This window comes from Eschrichtius robustus, chromosome 5 (genome assembly GCF_028021215.1).
Source record: "Eschrichtius robustus isolate mEscRob2 chromosome 5, mEscRob2.pri, whole genome shotgun sequence".
In the NCBI taxonomy this organism is placed as follows: domain Eukaryota; kingdom Metazoa; phylum Chordata; class Mammalia; order Artiodactyla; family Eschrichtiidae; genus Eschrichtius; species Eschrichtius robustus.
The window spans coordinates 30,177,184-30,194,798 of NC_090828.1; the positions used below are offsets into that span (position 1 = coordinate 30,177,184).

General features: G+C 36.7%; 1 protein-coding gene across 1 annotated transcript in view; it reads left to right on the forward strand.

Moving 5' to 3' along the window:
• Window positions 1-17,615, forward strand: part of NDUFS1 (NADH:ubiquinone oxidoreductase core subunit S1) — a 30,040-nt gene that overhangs the window by 9,927 nt on the left and 2,498 nt on the right. Inside the window, exons 9-16 of the mRNA XM_068544606.1 lie at window positions 1,212-1,346; window positions 2,026-2,140; window positions 3,374-3,519; window positions 3,861-3,989; window positions 7,849-7,978; window positions 10,740-10,900; window positions 15,185-15,339; window positions 17,068-17,243. Coding sequence (XP_068400707.1) covers window positions 1,212-1,346; window positions 2,026-2,140; window positions 3,374-3,519; window positions 3,861-3,989; window positions 7,849-7,978; window positions 10,740-10,900; window positions 15,185-15,339; window positions 17,068-17,243 — 1,147 coding nt within the window. The remainder of the gene's footprint in view (window positions 1-1,211; window positions 1,347-2,025; window positions 2,141-3,373; window positions 3,520-3,860; window positions 3,990-7,848; window positions 7,979-10,739; window positions 10,901-15,184; window positions 15,340-17,067; window positions 17,244-17,615) is intronic.

Genomic DNA, 17,615 nt, shown 5'->3' on the forward strand with positions numbered 1-17,615 from the left:
ATCTGCTGTTCAACCCCTATAGTGATTTGTTTTATTGCAGTTACACTTTCCAACTCCAGAATTTCTATTTCGTTCTTTTTTGTAACTTCTGTATCCTTACTGGGAATCCTTGTTGATTCAATGTTTCATACTTCCCTTTAATCTTTAAACATAATTTTCCTTATTTCTTTGAACATATTTTAATATTCTTGTTTTTATTTTTAAGCAAGGCTTCTTAGGACTTGCTCCTGTGTCTGCATAGCTTAGTAGTCAGATAATGACTGTGCTTAAATTCTTTGAGCCAATAAAGCTTTCATCCTCTGCCATTGGATCTGTGTGTGGATAGAAGAGCATATTCAGAGTTAAGGCTGTTTTCAAGTCTACCCAGCTTGTACTTTACAGCAGGTCTTTTGGGTCTCTGTGTTGTCCAGGAGAGTATGAATAGCCTGGGCGCTCTCTGGTCTCAGCTGCACGTATGTGCAGCCTCCACCAGGAATGCTTGCCCTGACTGTGACTACAGCCTCAGGCTAGTACTCTTGACTTTCCTCGGCTCAGTGACCTCCAAGATACCACTTCTACAGACAACTTTTGCCATTTCTCCAAAACGAGTGAGCCTTGTCTGTGGAAAGAAAGAAGCTCCTGTCTTCATAGCTTGCCCCATCTTGGCAGAACCTCCAGTTCAAGGTGGTAGGAAAGGGGATAAGAATGGTCCCAAGCCAGAACACCACTGATTTCCACTGTTCTTACTTGAAGTTCAGGAGTTTTTCCCACACATGAAGGCGTCTCATGATATTGTGTGCTTTTGTTAGCTCTCCAAAGAGCTGAATTGGTTGCTTTTGTCAGTTTTTGTCTAGCTTTATTTTTGTTTTTGGGGGGAGGATTTGTGAAGCTCCTTAATCAGCCATACCCCAAAATCTTGCCCCTCTTATTATTTATTTTGATACTCTAATTGTCCACATTTGGCTATTTGCAGCCGTTCCAGTTGGTTTCTGTTTTAGATAACAGTTTTAAAGGCTTCATTTTTGCATTATGGTCTGTTCAAATATAAGGGTATATTTTTATTTATTTATTTATTTATTTAATTTTTTAAATCACAGTTCCTCTGAGTTCCATTAGTTTTAGAAATTCAGAAAGGAAATTTGTAAAATTTTTTGTTTTTGGTAAACCCGGTAACAGAAACTTTTTCCTTATTTTCAAAATCAACTAGTAAATATATGTGTTTATTTTCTTAGAAAGACAGAATCCATTGATGTAATGGATGCAGTTGGAAGTAATATTGTGGTCAGCACAAGAACCGGAGAGGTGATGAGGATTTTGCCAAGGATGCATGAGGACATCAATGAAGAGTGGATCTCTGATAAAACCAGGTATGTGCTATATTGTTTCCTTTAACTTTTGGACTTGATTTAAAGGAAATTTTATAATAATTTTGATTTTAAGGAACAGTCTTTTATATTTGCAAATTAATGTGTATAGACTATTGAAATCTGGACTGTTTATATAGAGAATTGGACAAAACTGACTTTAGTAGTCCTAGGTATATCACTGGCTTTCATATTAACTGGCTTTCATATTGAGAAATATGTTTTTTCCTCCCAGATAGAGAAATTGAAGTAAATTAAGATACTTAATCTATTTCACTGTGCCTCTGTTTCATTGGAGAATAGAAGCTAAATACAAGTTAGATTTGTACAATATAATTTTGATGAAATATCTAAAGATACTCAAGTTTTATAAATGGTTTGGCTTTTTCAGCTACCAGATTTTTTTGTGTATTGTAATTTTAAGATTATTCAGGTAGCTGAAAATAAATTATAAGAACTCAAACATTTTAGGTGGTATTTTAGTTTTAGATGATGTTTGTAGAATATTTATTAGTTCATCTCCAAAGAAACCTGGAATAATTATTTTATCCAAGTGTTTACTATTCTATTTGACCTTTAACCAGTACTGTATTTTAATAACATTTCTTTTAGATTTTAAACTTGAAAATTATAGTTGCCTTTTTAGCAAGATTCCACAAATGGTATAATTTCTGTTATCTAGATTCGCCTATGATGGGCTAAAACGTCAAAGACTTACCGAGCCGATGGTCAGAAATGAAAAGGGGCTTTTAACATACACCACCTGGGAGGACGCACTCTCGCGTGTAGCTGGAATGGTAAAAAATTGAAGTATAGAATAACTATATTTGTGATTTCCAAGGCACATCTTTCTCACGAAGAGGGGATATGTTTCTCTTCACGTCTTTCATCTTGCCAAGATTATCTTCCATTTAACAAACATTTATTGAGAAAAAAAGAAAACATTTATTGGGAACTATACAACATGTCATGCTAGATGTAGGGATATAAAGACCACTAGCACATAGTTCTTAACCTCCCACAGTCTTTTAGAAAAAGATGCATAATTAGGCAATTATCATATGCTGCTTTGGGTAGTTGTGCAGAAAATGATATATGAGAGAGCACATTGGAGGGATGCCTAACCAGGTATCGTGTCACATAGGTAAGGTGACTCCTTAGGCAAAGTCTAAGCATGAATACAAGCTTGCCAGAGCAAAAACAGGGGGAATGGCCTTCTGGTCAGAGAAGAGCAACATACCTAAAGGGCTTGAAGGAATGACAGATCCTTCAGATGAAGTTGTATTTAAATATAATTCCACAGTCTTCATTTTCCAGACCTCATTTTGAGACCCTTTGTTCCTAGTTTAAAAACAAACGGGGGCTTCCCTGGTGGCGCAGTGGTTGAGAATCTGCCTGCCAATGCAGGGGACACGGGTTCGAGCCCTGGTCTGGGAGGATCCCACATGCCGCGGAGCAGCTAAGCCCGTGAGCCACAATTGCTGAGCCTGCGCGTCTGGAGCCTGTGCTCCGTAACAAGAGAGGCCACGATAGTGAGAGGCCCGCACACCACGATGAAGAGTGGCCCCCACTTGCCACAACTGGAGAAAGCCCTCGCACAGAAACGAAGTCCCAACACAGCAATCAATCAATCAATCAATCAATCAATTAAAAAAAAAAACAAAACAAAACAGGTACTTCCCTGGCTGTCCAGTGGTTAAGACTCCACACCTCCACTGCAGGGAGCACAGGTTCAATCCCTGGTCAGGGAATCAGATCCCACGTGCCACACAGCGCGGCCATAAATAAATAAGTACATGCATACATACATACATACATCTTTATTCCAGGCTGATGTTATTAACCTTGGCCCCACATACACGTCTGCTTCTCACTTTCAAATTAATAATTAGTGTGAGAACTTTTTAGTTAGAAGTTTGTTCCTTTTATTGTACTTGAAAATGACGTTATTGTTTTGTTTTCTGAACATTTCATTGTGATCTTTTGCTGAATGAAGGTTTCTTGGTGATAGCCTTTTCATCCATTTTTAGTTGCAGAGTTTTCAAGGCAACGATGTGGCAGCAATTGCAGGTGGCTTGGTGGATGCTGAAGCCCTAGTAGCACTCAAAGATTTACTTAATAGAGTGGACTCTGACACCCTATGCACTGAAGAGGTCTTCCCCACCACAGGAGCTGGGTGAGAAGTTTGAAGCTAGAATCTAGGCTTTCTTTTTTTTTTTTTCTGGTTACAGGTTTTGTTTAAACCAACACATCTATGGCATCAATGACTTTTATGTGACAGCTTGGATACTCCAACATACCTACCAGCTTATTATCACATACAGACCAAAGTCAAACCAGGAGCTATTAGAGAATCCAGTTATTAATAAGTATCTGAACCTTTGATGTAATTTAAGAATGCTTCATAGATTTTTTTTGTCGGAGTGCCATGGGTTTGATGACAGGAGAGTATTTCATGGATTGTCAGTGTGTATTAGTTTTAAAGTAAAACTTGCATTTTATATTTCGTGTTTCTAGCACAGATCTACGTTCCAATTATCTTCTTAATACTACAATTGCCGGTGTGGAAGAGACAGATGTTGTCCTCCTGGTTGGTACAAATCCACGTTTTGAGGCACCACTATTTAATGCTAGAATTCGAAAGAGGTTAGTAATAATATTCAGGGTTTTAAAAACATTTATATGATAATTTGTTTTATCTATGAAAAAATGACTATTTTAGCTGATTCCTAATAGTGTTAGTGGGAGTGAGACTCCAAAAGATAATTGGAGGGCAATCTCTAACAGGTCCGTTCCCTGCTTCTCCCCCTGCTGATCTTTTTATTTTATCTTTTTAGTTTGAAATAATTCAAGATACTTGAAATGTTCTTTGTATACCCATTTTTGTGTAATGTTCACCCGATTAGTCAATGTTCATGTTTTATATTTTTTTTATTCTCTCTCCATGTATGTATTTGTGTGAATATAATCATCTGAAAGTAGGTTGTAAACATGATGCCCTTTTTATCCCACACTGAATACTTCTGTGTGGATTTCCTAAGAACGAGGGATATTCTCCATTTAAGAATTTGATTCTTTATTTAATCAAGACTTTACTATTGATATAGTATTATTATCTAATCTATAGTTTGTGTTCAGATTTCACTGATTCTTCCATAATTTCTTTTATAATTTTTTTTTTTTTCCTGCCCAGGATCCAGTCTGCAGTTACACATTGCAGTTAGTGTCATGACTCTTCAGTCTCCTTTTCTGACATTTTTTTGGAAGAGTACAGGCCAGTTATTTTGTAGAATGACTCTCCATCTTTTTATATCTTAGAGACTTAATAGATCGACCATATAATTGATTGTCTAAACTGGGACACTGTTGAGAGTAGAAAGGGGAGTTGTTAATTACTCCAGGATGACAGGTTAAAACCACCACTGTCTCTGACAAACCAGAGTATATGGTCACCACATTTATAACTATTTTTGGAGGAGCTGGATCCATACTTCCTTGTCATAGAGAATAAATATGAATGATGTAGTTTGTTTTTTATGAAATTTATTTAAATGGCCTTAACGGATAATTAGGAGGTAACTGACTCTGCTGTGTAAATATGACAAAATAAAAACTACAGGTCATTTATTCTAAAATTAAAGTCTTTGTTTATAGCTAGCTTAGAGTTAGCATTCTAACACAGCAAATTAATTCATTGAATTTCCTTGGTGTGTACGGGCTTACCTCATTTTGTTGCACTTTGCTGTACTGTACTTGCAGATACGGTGTTTTTTGCAAATTTAAAATTTATGGCAGCCCTCATTCAAGTAAGTCTTTTGGTGCGATTTTCCAACAGCATTTGCTCACTTTGTGTCTCTGTGTCATATTTTGATAATTTTCACAATATTTCAAACTTTTTCATTATTATTACATTTTATCATGGTGACCTGTGATCAGTGATCTTTGATGTTAGTATTGTAATTGTTTTGGGACACCACAAACCATACCCATATAATAAGGTGAACATAATAAATGTTGGTGTGTTTTAATAACCTACAATGGCTTCCAGGTGTCAAAGTGAAAGAAAGAGTTGCACATCTTTTACTTTAAATCAAAAGCTAGAAATGATTAAACTTACTGAAGAGGGCATGTTGAAAGCCGCGACAGGCCAAAAGATAGACCTCTTGTGCCAGTTAGCCAAGTTGTGAATGCAAAGGAAGAGTTCTTGAGGGAAATTAAAAGTGCTACTCCAATGAGCACATGAATGATAAGAAAGCAAAATAGCCTTATTGCTGATAATGGATAAAGTTTGACTGGTCTGGATAGAAGATCAAACCAGCCATGACATTCCCTTAAGCCAAAGCCTAATCCAGAGCAAGGCCCTAACTCTCTTCAATTCTGAAGGCTGAAAGAGGTGAGGAAGCTGCAGAAGAAGAGTTGAAGCTAGCAGAGGTTGTTTCATGAGATTTATGGAAAGAAGCTATCTCCATAACATAAAAGTGCAAGGTGAAGTAGCAAGTGCTGATGTAGAAGCTGCAGCAAGTTATCCAGGAGCTCTAGCTACCATAATTAATGAAGGTGGCTACACTAACCCACAGATATTTCAGTGTAGACGAAACAGCCTTATATTGGAAAAAGATGCCATTGCTGGAGAAGGACTTTCATAGCTAGAGAAGAAAAGTCAGTGCTTGGCTTCAGAGCTTCAAAGGACAGACTCTATTAGGGGCTAATGCACCTGGTGACTTGAAGTTGAAGCCAGTGCTCAACTTACCATTCCAAAAATCCTAGGGCCCTTAAGAATTTTGCTAAATCTATTCTGCCTGTACTCAGTAAATGGAACAGCAAAGCCTGGATAACAGCACATCTGTTTGCAACATGGTTTACTGAATATTTTAAGCCCATTGTTGAGACCTACTGCTCAGAAAGAAAGATTCCTTTCAAAATATTACTGCTAATTGATAATTGCACCTGATCACCCAAAAGCTCTGATGGAGATATACAATGAGATTAATGTTGTTTTGTGCCTGCTAACACAGCGTCCATTCTGCAGCTCATGGATCAAGGAGGAAGATTTTTGGGTCTTATTGAGAAATACATTCATAAGGCTGTAGTTGCCATAGCTAGTGGTTCTACTGATGGAAAGTAAATTGAAAACCTGGAAAGGATTCACCATTCTAGATGCCATTAAGAACATTCTTGAGGGGCTTCCTTGGTGGCGCAGTGGTTGAGAATCTGCCTGCCAATGCAGGGGACACGGGTTCGAGCCCTGGTCTGGGAGGATCCCACATGCCGCGGAGCAACTGGGCCCGTGAGCCACAACTACTGAGCCTGAGCGTCTGGAGCCTGTGCTCCGCAACAAGAGAGGCCGCGATAGTGAGAGGCCCGCGCACCGCAATGAAGAGTGGCCCCCACTCGCCACAACTGGAGAAAGCCCTCACACAGAAACGAAGACCCAACACAGCCAAAAATAAACATAATAAATAAATAATAAATTAAAAATTAAAAAAAAAGAACATTCTTGAGTCATGGGAAGAGGTCCAGATATCAGTGTTAAAAAGGAGTTTGGAAGAAGTTGATTCCAAACCTCCTGGATGACTTTGAGGGGCTCAGGACTTCAGCTGAGGAAGTAACTGCAGATGTGGTGGAAATAGAGAACTAGAATTAGACGTAGAGTCTGAGGATGTGACTGCATTGCTGCAATCTCGTGATAAAACTTTAATGGATGAAGAGTTGCTTCTTATGGATGAGCAAAAAAAGTTGTTTCTTGATATAAGATCTATTCCTGGTGAATTCTGTGAAGAAATTGTTGAAATGACAACAGTGGATTTAGAATATTACATAAATTTAAGTTGATAAAGCAGCAGCCAGATTTGAGAGGATTGACTCCCAATTGTGAAAGGATTTCTACCATGGGTAAAATGCCATCAAACAGCGCTACAGAGAAATTGTTCATGAAAGGAAGAGATCATCGATGCAGCACACTTCATTAGTGCCTTATTCTAAGAAACTGCCACAGCCAGCCCAGCCTTCAGCAACCACCACCCTGATCAAAGTCAGCAGCCATCAGCACGAGGCAAGATTCTCCACCAGCAAAAAGATTTCCATTCACTCAAGGTTCATACGATGTTTAGCATGTTTTTAGCAATAAAGTATTTTTTAATTAAGGTATGTATATTGTTTTTCTGACATAATGATTTTGTACACTTAATAGACTGCAGTGTAGTGTAAATATAACTTTTATATGCACCAGGAAACCAAAAGATTTGTGTAACTTGCTTTAGTGTGATACTTGCTTTATTTTATGGTCTGGGACCGAACCCACAGTATCTCCAAGGTATGCCTGTATTTTTACAACACTTTGTTTTTGAAAGGTACACAATAATATCTGTTAAAGTTAAATGTTCTAGGAGGGCTTTAGTGCTTTTAACATTTTCTAATTTAAATAGATGTAGCACATAGCATTGAAGAGACCAGTAACTGCTAGCTTAGTGATTTAGCTCTAAAAACTCTGTTGTTTTTATTTCAGCTGGCTTCATAATGACTTAAAAGTGGCCCTTATAGGCAGCCCTGTTGATCTCACTTACAGCTACGACCATCTGGGAGATTCTCCCAAAATTCTTCAAGACATTGCTTCGGGCAGCCATCTTTTCAGCCAGGTGCTCTTGAGTTATATGTATCTACTCTTGTTGATTTTTAAGTATTATTTTTAAAATTTATTATTTTTGGAATAATATGTGATTGCTGTTAAAAACTACATATATATAGCAACATAGAAAATAATATATAAGAAAGTAAACATTATCCAAAATCCCACTACCCCAAACAAGCATTGATGAAACATCATACAGTCATTTCTCTATTCATATATAGAGCAAGATGGATGGATAGGTAAACAAAAATGAAATCATACTGTACATTTTTATTTATCAGAGTTTAATTTTACTTGAAGTTATCATTAAAAAATGAAGTAAAACTGAAAGAATTAAACTTTAAACTTCAGTGAAATCTTTCTTTACAGCAAGGGTTATTATTCCTAAAAGAAATTTCACCAGTTTTTGTTTGTTTGTTTTTTCTTTTTTTTTTGTCCACACCACGCGGCATGCGGGATCTTACTTTCCCGACCAGGGATCGAACCCGTGCCCCTTACAGTGGAAGTGTGGGGTCTTAACCACTGGACCACCAGGGAAGTCCTTCACCAGCTTTTTTTACATGACTTTTTCATTACTAAGTTCTTTGTTTACATTCATTTAATTGCCATCTGGAGTTTAGAGCTTTGGGGTTTGGTTTTGTTTGTTTGCTTGTTTTTGTTTTTGTTTTCAAGAAGAGATGTAGGTGCACCATTCCTTGAGTTCTTTCTTACTTGGGAATGTTTATTTTATTCCTGAAGAGAGCCTTGGCAGGATATAAAGATCTAGGGTTATACTTTTTTTGCCCTCTGAACTTCATAGATACTGCCTTTTGTAACTGTGGAGAAGAAGCCCAGTGTCAGCCATATTCTCTTCCAACCCTGTCCTATTTTTTGTTGTTGTTGTCTAGATACTTTTTTATTGATATTTCATGCTTGATATTTTATCTATGAAATTTAGTAACTTCACTAGAATATGCCTTAGTGATGGTGGTTCTCTACCATTTTTTTTTTAATGGGACATGCACCTTTCAGTCTGAAGATTCAAGATTCTCTTTATTTTAGGAGTAGTGTGTGTGTGTGTGTGTGTGTGTGTGTGTGTGATGTGTGGGATGGTGATTGTTAAAAAAATGTAAAAGGTTTCTGTTTCTCACATAACAGTGGTTCTGAAGGTAAGCAGTTTGACAGATGGTGCAGTTGTCCAAGGATGTCATCAAGGCAGGAGCCTACCGTCCTGCTTTGCTATCCTCAGTGCATTTACTCACTCACGTGTGTTTGTGTGTGAGCCTCTCCTCATGGTTCCAAGATGGTTGCTTTACTGACAGCTTCATGTGTAGGCAAGAAGAAAGTCAAGTGTGAGGGGGCAAAGCAGCCAAACCAACTTCTTTGTCGGTTTTGAATAACATCATTATTGTTACTGTGATCAAAAATATTTTTTAAAAATGTATTGAGAAGAATCCTTCTCTTCTCTCTAGTTCACATCCCCATGCCCCAGAAGGTGATGAGTGTTCGTCAGGAAAATTTTCTTCTCTAATATATTTAAACGTATTTTCCATTAATTAGTTCTTTTTGTTAAGAACTCTTAACAATGCAGATATTGGATCTCCTCTTCTATCTTTTCTGTCATTTTTTCTTTATTCTTTTGTTCTTTTTCAGTTTATTTTATATAATTTCATATAAACTGTCTTTCTTGTCCCGGTATTTACGGTCGTGTTTAATTCTGGTTTTTATTGTTTCTGGAATGATTTTCATCTCTACTTTGTTTCTCTTCTAGTTCTTTCTTGAATTCTCTGATGAAAATCTTCCATAATACTCTCTATTATGTAACTTCTCTGAGCTCTTTTTTTAAGTGAGGAATTGTTTTGTTTTTCATTTTCTTTGAGGCTATTGAAAACTGTTTCTTATTTTTTTGAGGCTACTGAAAGCTCTTCACATTTCCTTGGGAAATTCCTCTTGTCAATGTCCTCCTTTTTGTAGTATCTAGGCATAATTCTCATGCTGATTCATTGACTGGGCCCAGCTATTTATTGAAGAATGACACAGAAGATGGGCAGGAGAGTGAACTGTTATAGTCTACAGCTTTACTTCTAATTTTTCCATCCTCCACTGTATGTGTAGTTTCTTTTGCACTTGTGATGCATTTCCTCTCAGTTTTTGGTATTCAGGTAGTTACTGTGGTTTAAAGCAAAGCCCTTAACTTTAAGGTATTCTGCATTGCGATCTAGTGATCATTGCTTTCCCTACCTTCTCCTCCCTGTCTGGGACATAGAGAGTAGATAGAATATAGTAGACATGGTACTTCAGCATGGTCTCTCCTGTTACAAATCACCTGAACCTCTGTATGGACATTCCTCAGGTTTTTCTGGGACCTATCCTATAGTCATTCTGACCAAAGGATGTTTGGCTAGGGTTTTCATTCCCAATGCTTCCTTTTTGAAAATTTGTTTTATTTGATACTAGTTTAGCTATTTCACAGTAGCATTGGCAAGAGATTTTTGAGTAAATCTGGTTGTATGTATATCCATATGTCGACTAGCAAATTAAGACATTCACGTTAGAACTAAAACTTGAGACAGCATATTATAGATGCAAATTTGGTTAGATTTAGTTACTTCTAATGTTTGTTTATTTTTTAATTAATTTTTATGGGAGTTTAGTTGCTTTAACAATGTTATGTTAGTTTCTGCTGTACAGCAAAGTGAATCAGTTATACATATACATTTATTCCCTCTTTTTTAGATTTCCTTCCCACTTCTAATGTTTTTTTAAATGAAAGTTCTTTTTTCTAAAAGGTCCTAAAGGAAGCTAAAAAACCAATGGTGGTTTTAGGCAGTTCTGCACTCCAAAGAAATGATGGGGCAGCAATTCTTGCAGCTGTTTCCAACATTGCTCAAAAGATTCGGATGAGTAGTGGTGTTACTGGTGATTGGAAAGTTATGAATATCCTTCATAGGTAAGTTGAGTAGTTGTTTTATAATCTATAATTTTGTGTATATTTTGTGTACACTGTCACATTTAGGTTTACAAACAACTTAGTATTTAGTGACATTATCTCAGTAGCAGATGTGAAATAGAAACCTTTATTTTGTGTGAGAAGAAGCCAAGATAATAAATAATATTAAAAATATCCAAATTGCAGTAAGTGCTAAGAAAATCTTAAAAATCTGTATCATATTTAGATACTGTGGTTCAAAAATTGCAATAAGTCAGTCCTCTGACTTTTTTTTAAAATTTTATTTATTTATTTATTTATGGCTGTGTTGGGTCTTCGTTTCTGTGTGAGGGCTTTCCCCAGTTGCGGCAAGTGGGGGCCACCCCTCATCGCGGTGCGTGGGCCTCTCACCGTCGCGACCCCCCCCTGCTGCGGAGCACAGGCTCCAGACGCGCAGGCTCAGCAACTGTGGCTCACGGGCCCAGTCGCTCCGCGGCATGTGGGATCTTCCCAGACCGTGAGCCACAACTACTGAGCCTGCGCGTCTGGAGCCTGTGCTCCGCAACAAGAGAGGCCGCGACAGTGAGAGGCCCGCGCACCGCGATGAAGAGTGGCCCCCGCTCGCCGCAACTGGAGAAAGCCCTCGCACAGAAACAAAGACCCAACGCAGCCATAAATAAATAAATAAATAAATAAATAAATAAAATGTAAGCTAACGTGAGAATTCAAATAAAGTGAGGTTTTTCTCTGGCAATATTAATAGTGCAGATTTATTTTAGAAAAGTTGGAAAGAGAAGAAAGAATACAAAAATGGAAATTATCCATAGTTCACAATCTGTAGATAATTACTGTTGCAATTTTTGTGCACTTTGTTTTGGGTTTCTTTGTGTGTGTGTATAAATATTTTTTTAGTTATATAGTTGAAGTCATACTGTGTATGCAATTTTGTGTCCTGATTTTGATTGATTTTCATTACCAAACAAGAATTTCCTCATGATTAGAAATTCTTTATAAACATAAACATTAATGGCTATATAATATGAATATATATAATTTTTTTAGCCTTTCCTTTTATTTAACATGTAATTCATTTTGCATTAGTGAATGAATTTCCAATTTCCCATAATCCTTTCTACCTTAAGTATTATTTTTCAAATCTTCAAATTTGTTTAAGGATTGAGGCTAAACACTCTTAAATTTGCTAGGCAAACTTTTTTAAATTTAAAAGTGTTCAAATACATTCTTAAACATTAATTTCAGTGTTCTATTTCCCCACTTATTGGTTTAATTTGGCATTGTAGTTCATCACGTAGACATTTTTTTTAACTTTTTTTTTTTTTTTTTTTTTTTAATTTTTGGCTGTGTTGGTTCTTTGCTGCTGCGCCCGGGCTTTCTCCAGTTGTGGCGAGCGGGGGCTACTCTTTTGTTGAGGTGTGCAGGCATCTCATTGCGGTGGCTTCTCTTGTTGCAGAGCATGGGCTCTAGGCACGCGGGCTTCAGTAGTTGTGGCACGCAGGCTGAGTGGTTGTGGCTCGTGGGCTCTAGAGCACAGGCTCAGTAGTTGTGGCACACAGGCTCAGCTGCTCTGAGGCATGTAGGATCCTCCCGGACTGGGGATTGAACCCATGTCCCCTGCATTGGCAGGCAGACTCCTAACCACTGCACCGCCAGGGAAGTCCCAAAAACTTTATATTTTTTAAATAGTTTATTTGCATTGACCACCTCTAGATCCTTTCTAGCCACAATTTTTAGCATTTTAGAATTTTTAGAATAGAAAAGAGACTAGATATTTTCTTATTTTTAATTTGCTTTTGAATCCATGTCTTTATTAATATTTTTTTGTTGTTTGTTTTTACTGAATGGGTACTTGATAACTTTTTAGGAAAAATTTCTGTGTCTAACAATGTCTTCCTGATGCCTTCTCACAGATGACCACTTGGCTAGATACAAAGATCACAAGTTGTTTCCTTTAATACTCAAGTTTTTTTTTCACCTTTCTTTCACATTTTAGAGAAGATCTCATCTAAACTGAGTTTTGTCTCTGATTATAACCTGATTTTATATATGTATGTGTTTTTGTCCACCTGCTCACCCTTTGGATTCCTTATTTTTGATGTTAAAAATTTCTACTAGAATATAACTGAGTGACATTCATTTGACATTACCTTTGCCTGGGAATATCATAGAACTCTCCATTTTCAAATTGAAATTTTTGATATGGTTTTTCCTTTTAAGTTCAGAAAAAGCCAGTTGGTTTACTTTTACATTGTTATTTGGTCTCATGCAGAAGCTTCTATTTGTTATGCATTGGTTGGCCCTTCAGACTTTTTTCTCTTATCTTTTCTCTCATAATTTTTCTCACTTTCTTTCGAAGTTTAGGTAGAATTTCTTATGTCCTTTGTGAGTTTTCATTATGGAGCGCACTGACATCATTGTAATTTTTAATTGATTAACCTTGTTTTTTTATTTCATTCTTACCTAAGTTTTCCTTTTCATGAAGATTCAATGTAGTTTATTAGGACATACCTTTTAATGCTTGTTGAGAACATGAAACAGATATTTTAAAACCTTTTCTTTCTTTCCTTTTTTTTTTAGATATTTATTTATCTATCTATCTATTTATTTATTTATTTTGGCTGTGCTGGGTCTTAGTTGCAGCACACAGTATCTTCGTTGCGGCATGCGGGGTCTTTTAGTTGCAGCATGCGGGGTCTTCTACTTGCGGCATGCGGGATCTTTAGTTGCAGCATGCGAACTCTTAGTTGTGGCATGTGGGATCTAGTTCCCTGACGAAGGATCGAACCCAGGCCCACTGCATTGGGAGCTCGGAGTCTTGGCCACTAGACCACCAGGGAAGTCCCTTGTCTTTATTTCTTATAGTATATTTCAGAGTAAAGCATATTTTCTAATTCTTGGAGAATCTTTTAATCTTTTTTTTTGTTTACTGATCATTCTCGCAGAGGCAAACTTAGGTTACTTAGTTTGTTTTCCAAGATGAGGTGGGCTCTGTCATAAGTTAGCATGTGAGTCTCTGCTCAGATCTTTGAGAGACATCAAGGCTTAGAATGAGAGACATTAAAAAAAAATATTGTGTAGGTGGGGCGGCAGGGGGAGCTAGGTTTTGAAATTGAACTTGGGAAGTGTGAGTTCTCTAACTTTGTTTACTTTTAAGATAGATTTGATTGGGAACTCCCTGGCAGTCCAGTGGTTGGGACTCCACACATTCACTGACGTGGGCCCAGGTTCAGTCCCTGGTCAGGGAACTAGGATCCTGCCAGCCATGCAGAGTGACCAAAAAAAAAAAAAAAAAAAAGATAGATTTTGTTATTTTTGGTCCTTTGCATTCCATGTGAATTTTAGGATCAACTTGTCAGTTTTTGCAAGGGATTCAGCTGTGATTTTTTGATAGGGATTGCATTAAATCTATAGATCAATTTGGGAAGTATTGCCATCTTAACAATATTAAGTCTTCCAATCCATGAACATAGGATGTCTTTCCATTTGTTATGGTCTTTAATTTCCTTTGGAGTTGTTTTGTAATTTTCATTATACAAATCTTGCACTTCTTTTGTTAAATTTTTCAAAGTATTTTATTCTTTTGATGTCCCATTAGAGAGTTTGACAGAGCAGCAGCATCTAGTGGGAGTTCGTTTGACCTGCCCTCCTCCCTTACCAAATAGGTAAAACCCAACTAGCCTTATTCACAGTAGGTCCTCAAAATGGCTACTATCTCTTTAAAGAAAATTAACAATAGCAAACTAGACCAAAGACTCCCAAATGTTCAAAGTATAGTTCTTTGAAACCTTTTCTTTAAAAGATTATTATCTGCTTGTAATAGTAATATATGTTCATTGAAAAAATTCCATAAGGACATACACCAGTGTACTAATTATAGTTTTCTCTGAATTAGTTTTATGAGTGGTGTTTAAATTTTTCCCTTTTGGTTTTCAAAATCATCTAATTTTTCTCTAATGACTGTGCTTGACTTATCAAGTCTTACTGTATTGAATAAAAATCAACTTAAGACGATTGCAGTTGGCATAAAGTTTCCAGAATTAGTCCATTAAGTATTATTTCATGAAGAAACAGTGTCCTAAGCATCTTATTTACTTTTTTGCCATTCTTAAAACAGTACAAGACGGCTGCTTCTGGTTTTGACATCTATTTCAAATGGGTAAAAAAGATGAGGGAAGATCTTTGACAGCATTGAATAGAAAAGAGACTAGGTATCATTTCAAGAATCACATTTAAATTTTTATAATGAAAACACAACAAGTATGCTAAAAGCTCGTAATTGTTTTACAGGATTGCAAGCCAAGTAGCTGCTTTGGACCTTGGCTATAAACCTGGGGTGGAAGCAATTCGGAAGAACCCTCCCAAAGTGCTGTTTCTCCTGGGGGCAGATGGAGGTTGTATTACTCGACAGGATTTGCCAAAGGATTGTTTCATTATTTATCAAGGTTAGTAGCATCTATGGCACTAGAAACAGAAGAGAATAGTACATTGTGTATATTAGAAACTGTATGGCAATATATTTAGTGGATTGAATATTTTCCATTTGAGAATTTCCCTACACACCAATTTTAAAAAAATATTTGTTAGTATGTATTTTTATAGATATTTAAATGTTTTAGATTTTATATTTAAAAAAATATGTTTATTAAAAAAATAGGTTTATTAGTTACGTAGTTGCTATTGCTATTAAGAATTATCAGACTTCCCTGGTAGCGCAGTGGTTAAGAATCCGCCTGCCAATGCAGGGGACATGGGTTCGAGCCCTGGGCTGGGAAGATCCCACATGCCACGGAGCAGCTAAGCCCGTGCGCCACAACTGCTGAGCCTGTGTGCTGCAACTACTGAAGCCTGTGCACCTAGAGCCCGTGCTCCGCAGCAAGAGAAGCCACCGCAATGAGAAGCCTGCGTACCGCAACAAAGAGTAGCCTGTGCTCGCCCCAACTAGAGAAAGCCCGCACGCAGCAACGAAGACCCAAAGCAGCCAAAAATAAATAAATAAATAAATATTTAAAAAAAAAAAAAAGAAAGAATTATCACCTCATGTTTTTTAATAACAAAGAATTAGAAGAAACCTAAATGCCCCCAGTAGTAGTAATTTAAATTACGAAATATTATGTAACATTAAATTCAGTTTTTCAAAGAATATTTAGTGTTATTATATAATAAAGGGGAAGCTTTTTTATATATATAAACTGTAAAAGTTAGAAAATCACGAGTCCTGTGTCATAAGACACTTAATGAATTATATTTAAAAGCACTCCTTTGGCTTTTTGTGTTTGACTCATTTTCTTGAACTCTAACTCATTGCAAATGTAATCAAGCTTCTTTGGAATAAATGGAGTGGAGTATTCCTGGATATTTTATAGAAAAAAGTATTATATAACTTTTCACTTCATTTAACACAAACACCATACACTTATACTAGGCTTTTTATTGCCATGCCACATAAAAAGCATTATGTAATATTTCATATCTTTAGTTTAATAAAGTTAAACCAAAATGCATAAACTAAGATCCTGTCCTAGTTCTATCCAGAGATAATCATTGATGATGGTTTAGATATGCACAGTTCATATGTACTTCTATGCATATGCAAACATGTACATAAATGAAATCAAACTTTAAATATTGTTCTATAACTTTTTCAATTAACTAAAGTTTCTTTTTTCTTCCAACACTTCTGTTAAACTTTTAATGAGTGATAGTCTTTCAGCATACTATTTTCTGTAATCTTCTGTTTATGCTCTTAATCGTACTCCTGTATGTCATACTCCTGACACTTTTTGTTCCTCCACCATTTCAGTTTACTTTACCAAATTTCACTAACATACATCTGAGCGTTTCCACTTTGTAATGATCAAGAAAAATGATACACCTAGTTGCCCATAATATGTGTGTTTATGCTGTTATACGTATTTGTGTATTTGCAAAAATTAATCTGGGAAGACACATACCAAATGCTTTCACAGTAGTTTTCTTTGGGAAGGGAGTTTAACTGTGGGCAAAGTGGGCTTTAATTTTTATTCCAAATACTTCAATACTATATTGTTTTAATTTTCAAAACACTTATAATTATAAAAATGTAATTTTAAAAGGGTATATCCTGTGTTCATGTATAATACCTAATCAGCTTTGTGCTAAAATGTTGTTTGCCATTTTCCATCTTTTCTCAGGACATCATGGTGATGTTGGAGCTCCTATAGCGGATGTTATTCTCCCCGGTGCTGCTTACACAGAGAAGTCTGCTACTTATGTCAATACTGAGGGCCGAGCTCAGCAGACTAAAGTAGCAGTGACACCTCCTGGCTTGGCAAGAGAAGACTGGAAAATTATAAGAGCGCTTTCTGAGGTATTTGTCCTTAGTGATGCTGCTAATGGAATGTTTGACATGTTAGCTTGTCAGAGTGATTTTCGAAGTCAAGGAAGATGCACGTCTGAAATGCAGAGATGATTTGAATAATCTCTGTAGGAAAAATGTGTTCAGAAAACGGGGATTTGGGGAATTCCCTGGCGGTCCAGTGGTTAGGACGCCACACTTTCACTGCAGAGGGCGCGGGTTTGATCCCTGGTGGGGGAACTACGATCCCACAGGCCACGTGGCGTGGCCGAAAAAAAAAAAAACCATGGGGATTTGAAATAGGTGTTTTTACTTTTGACTTGTCTTTTTAACTCTTTGACCATAAAAAGAAGCATCATGAGATTTAAAATAATAATATACAGT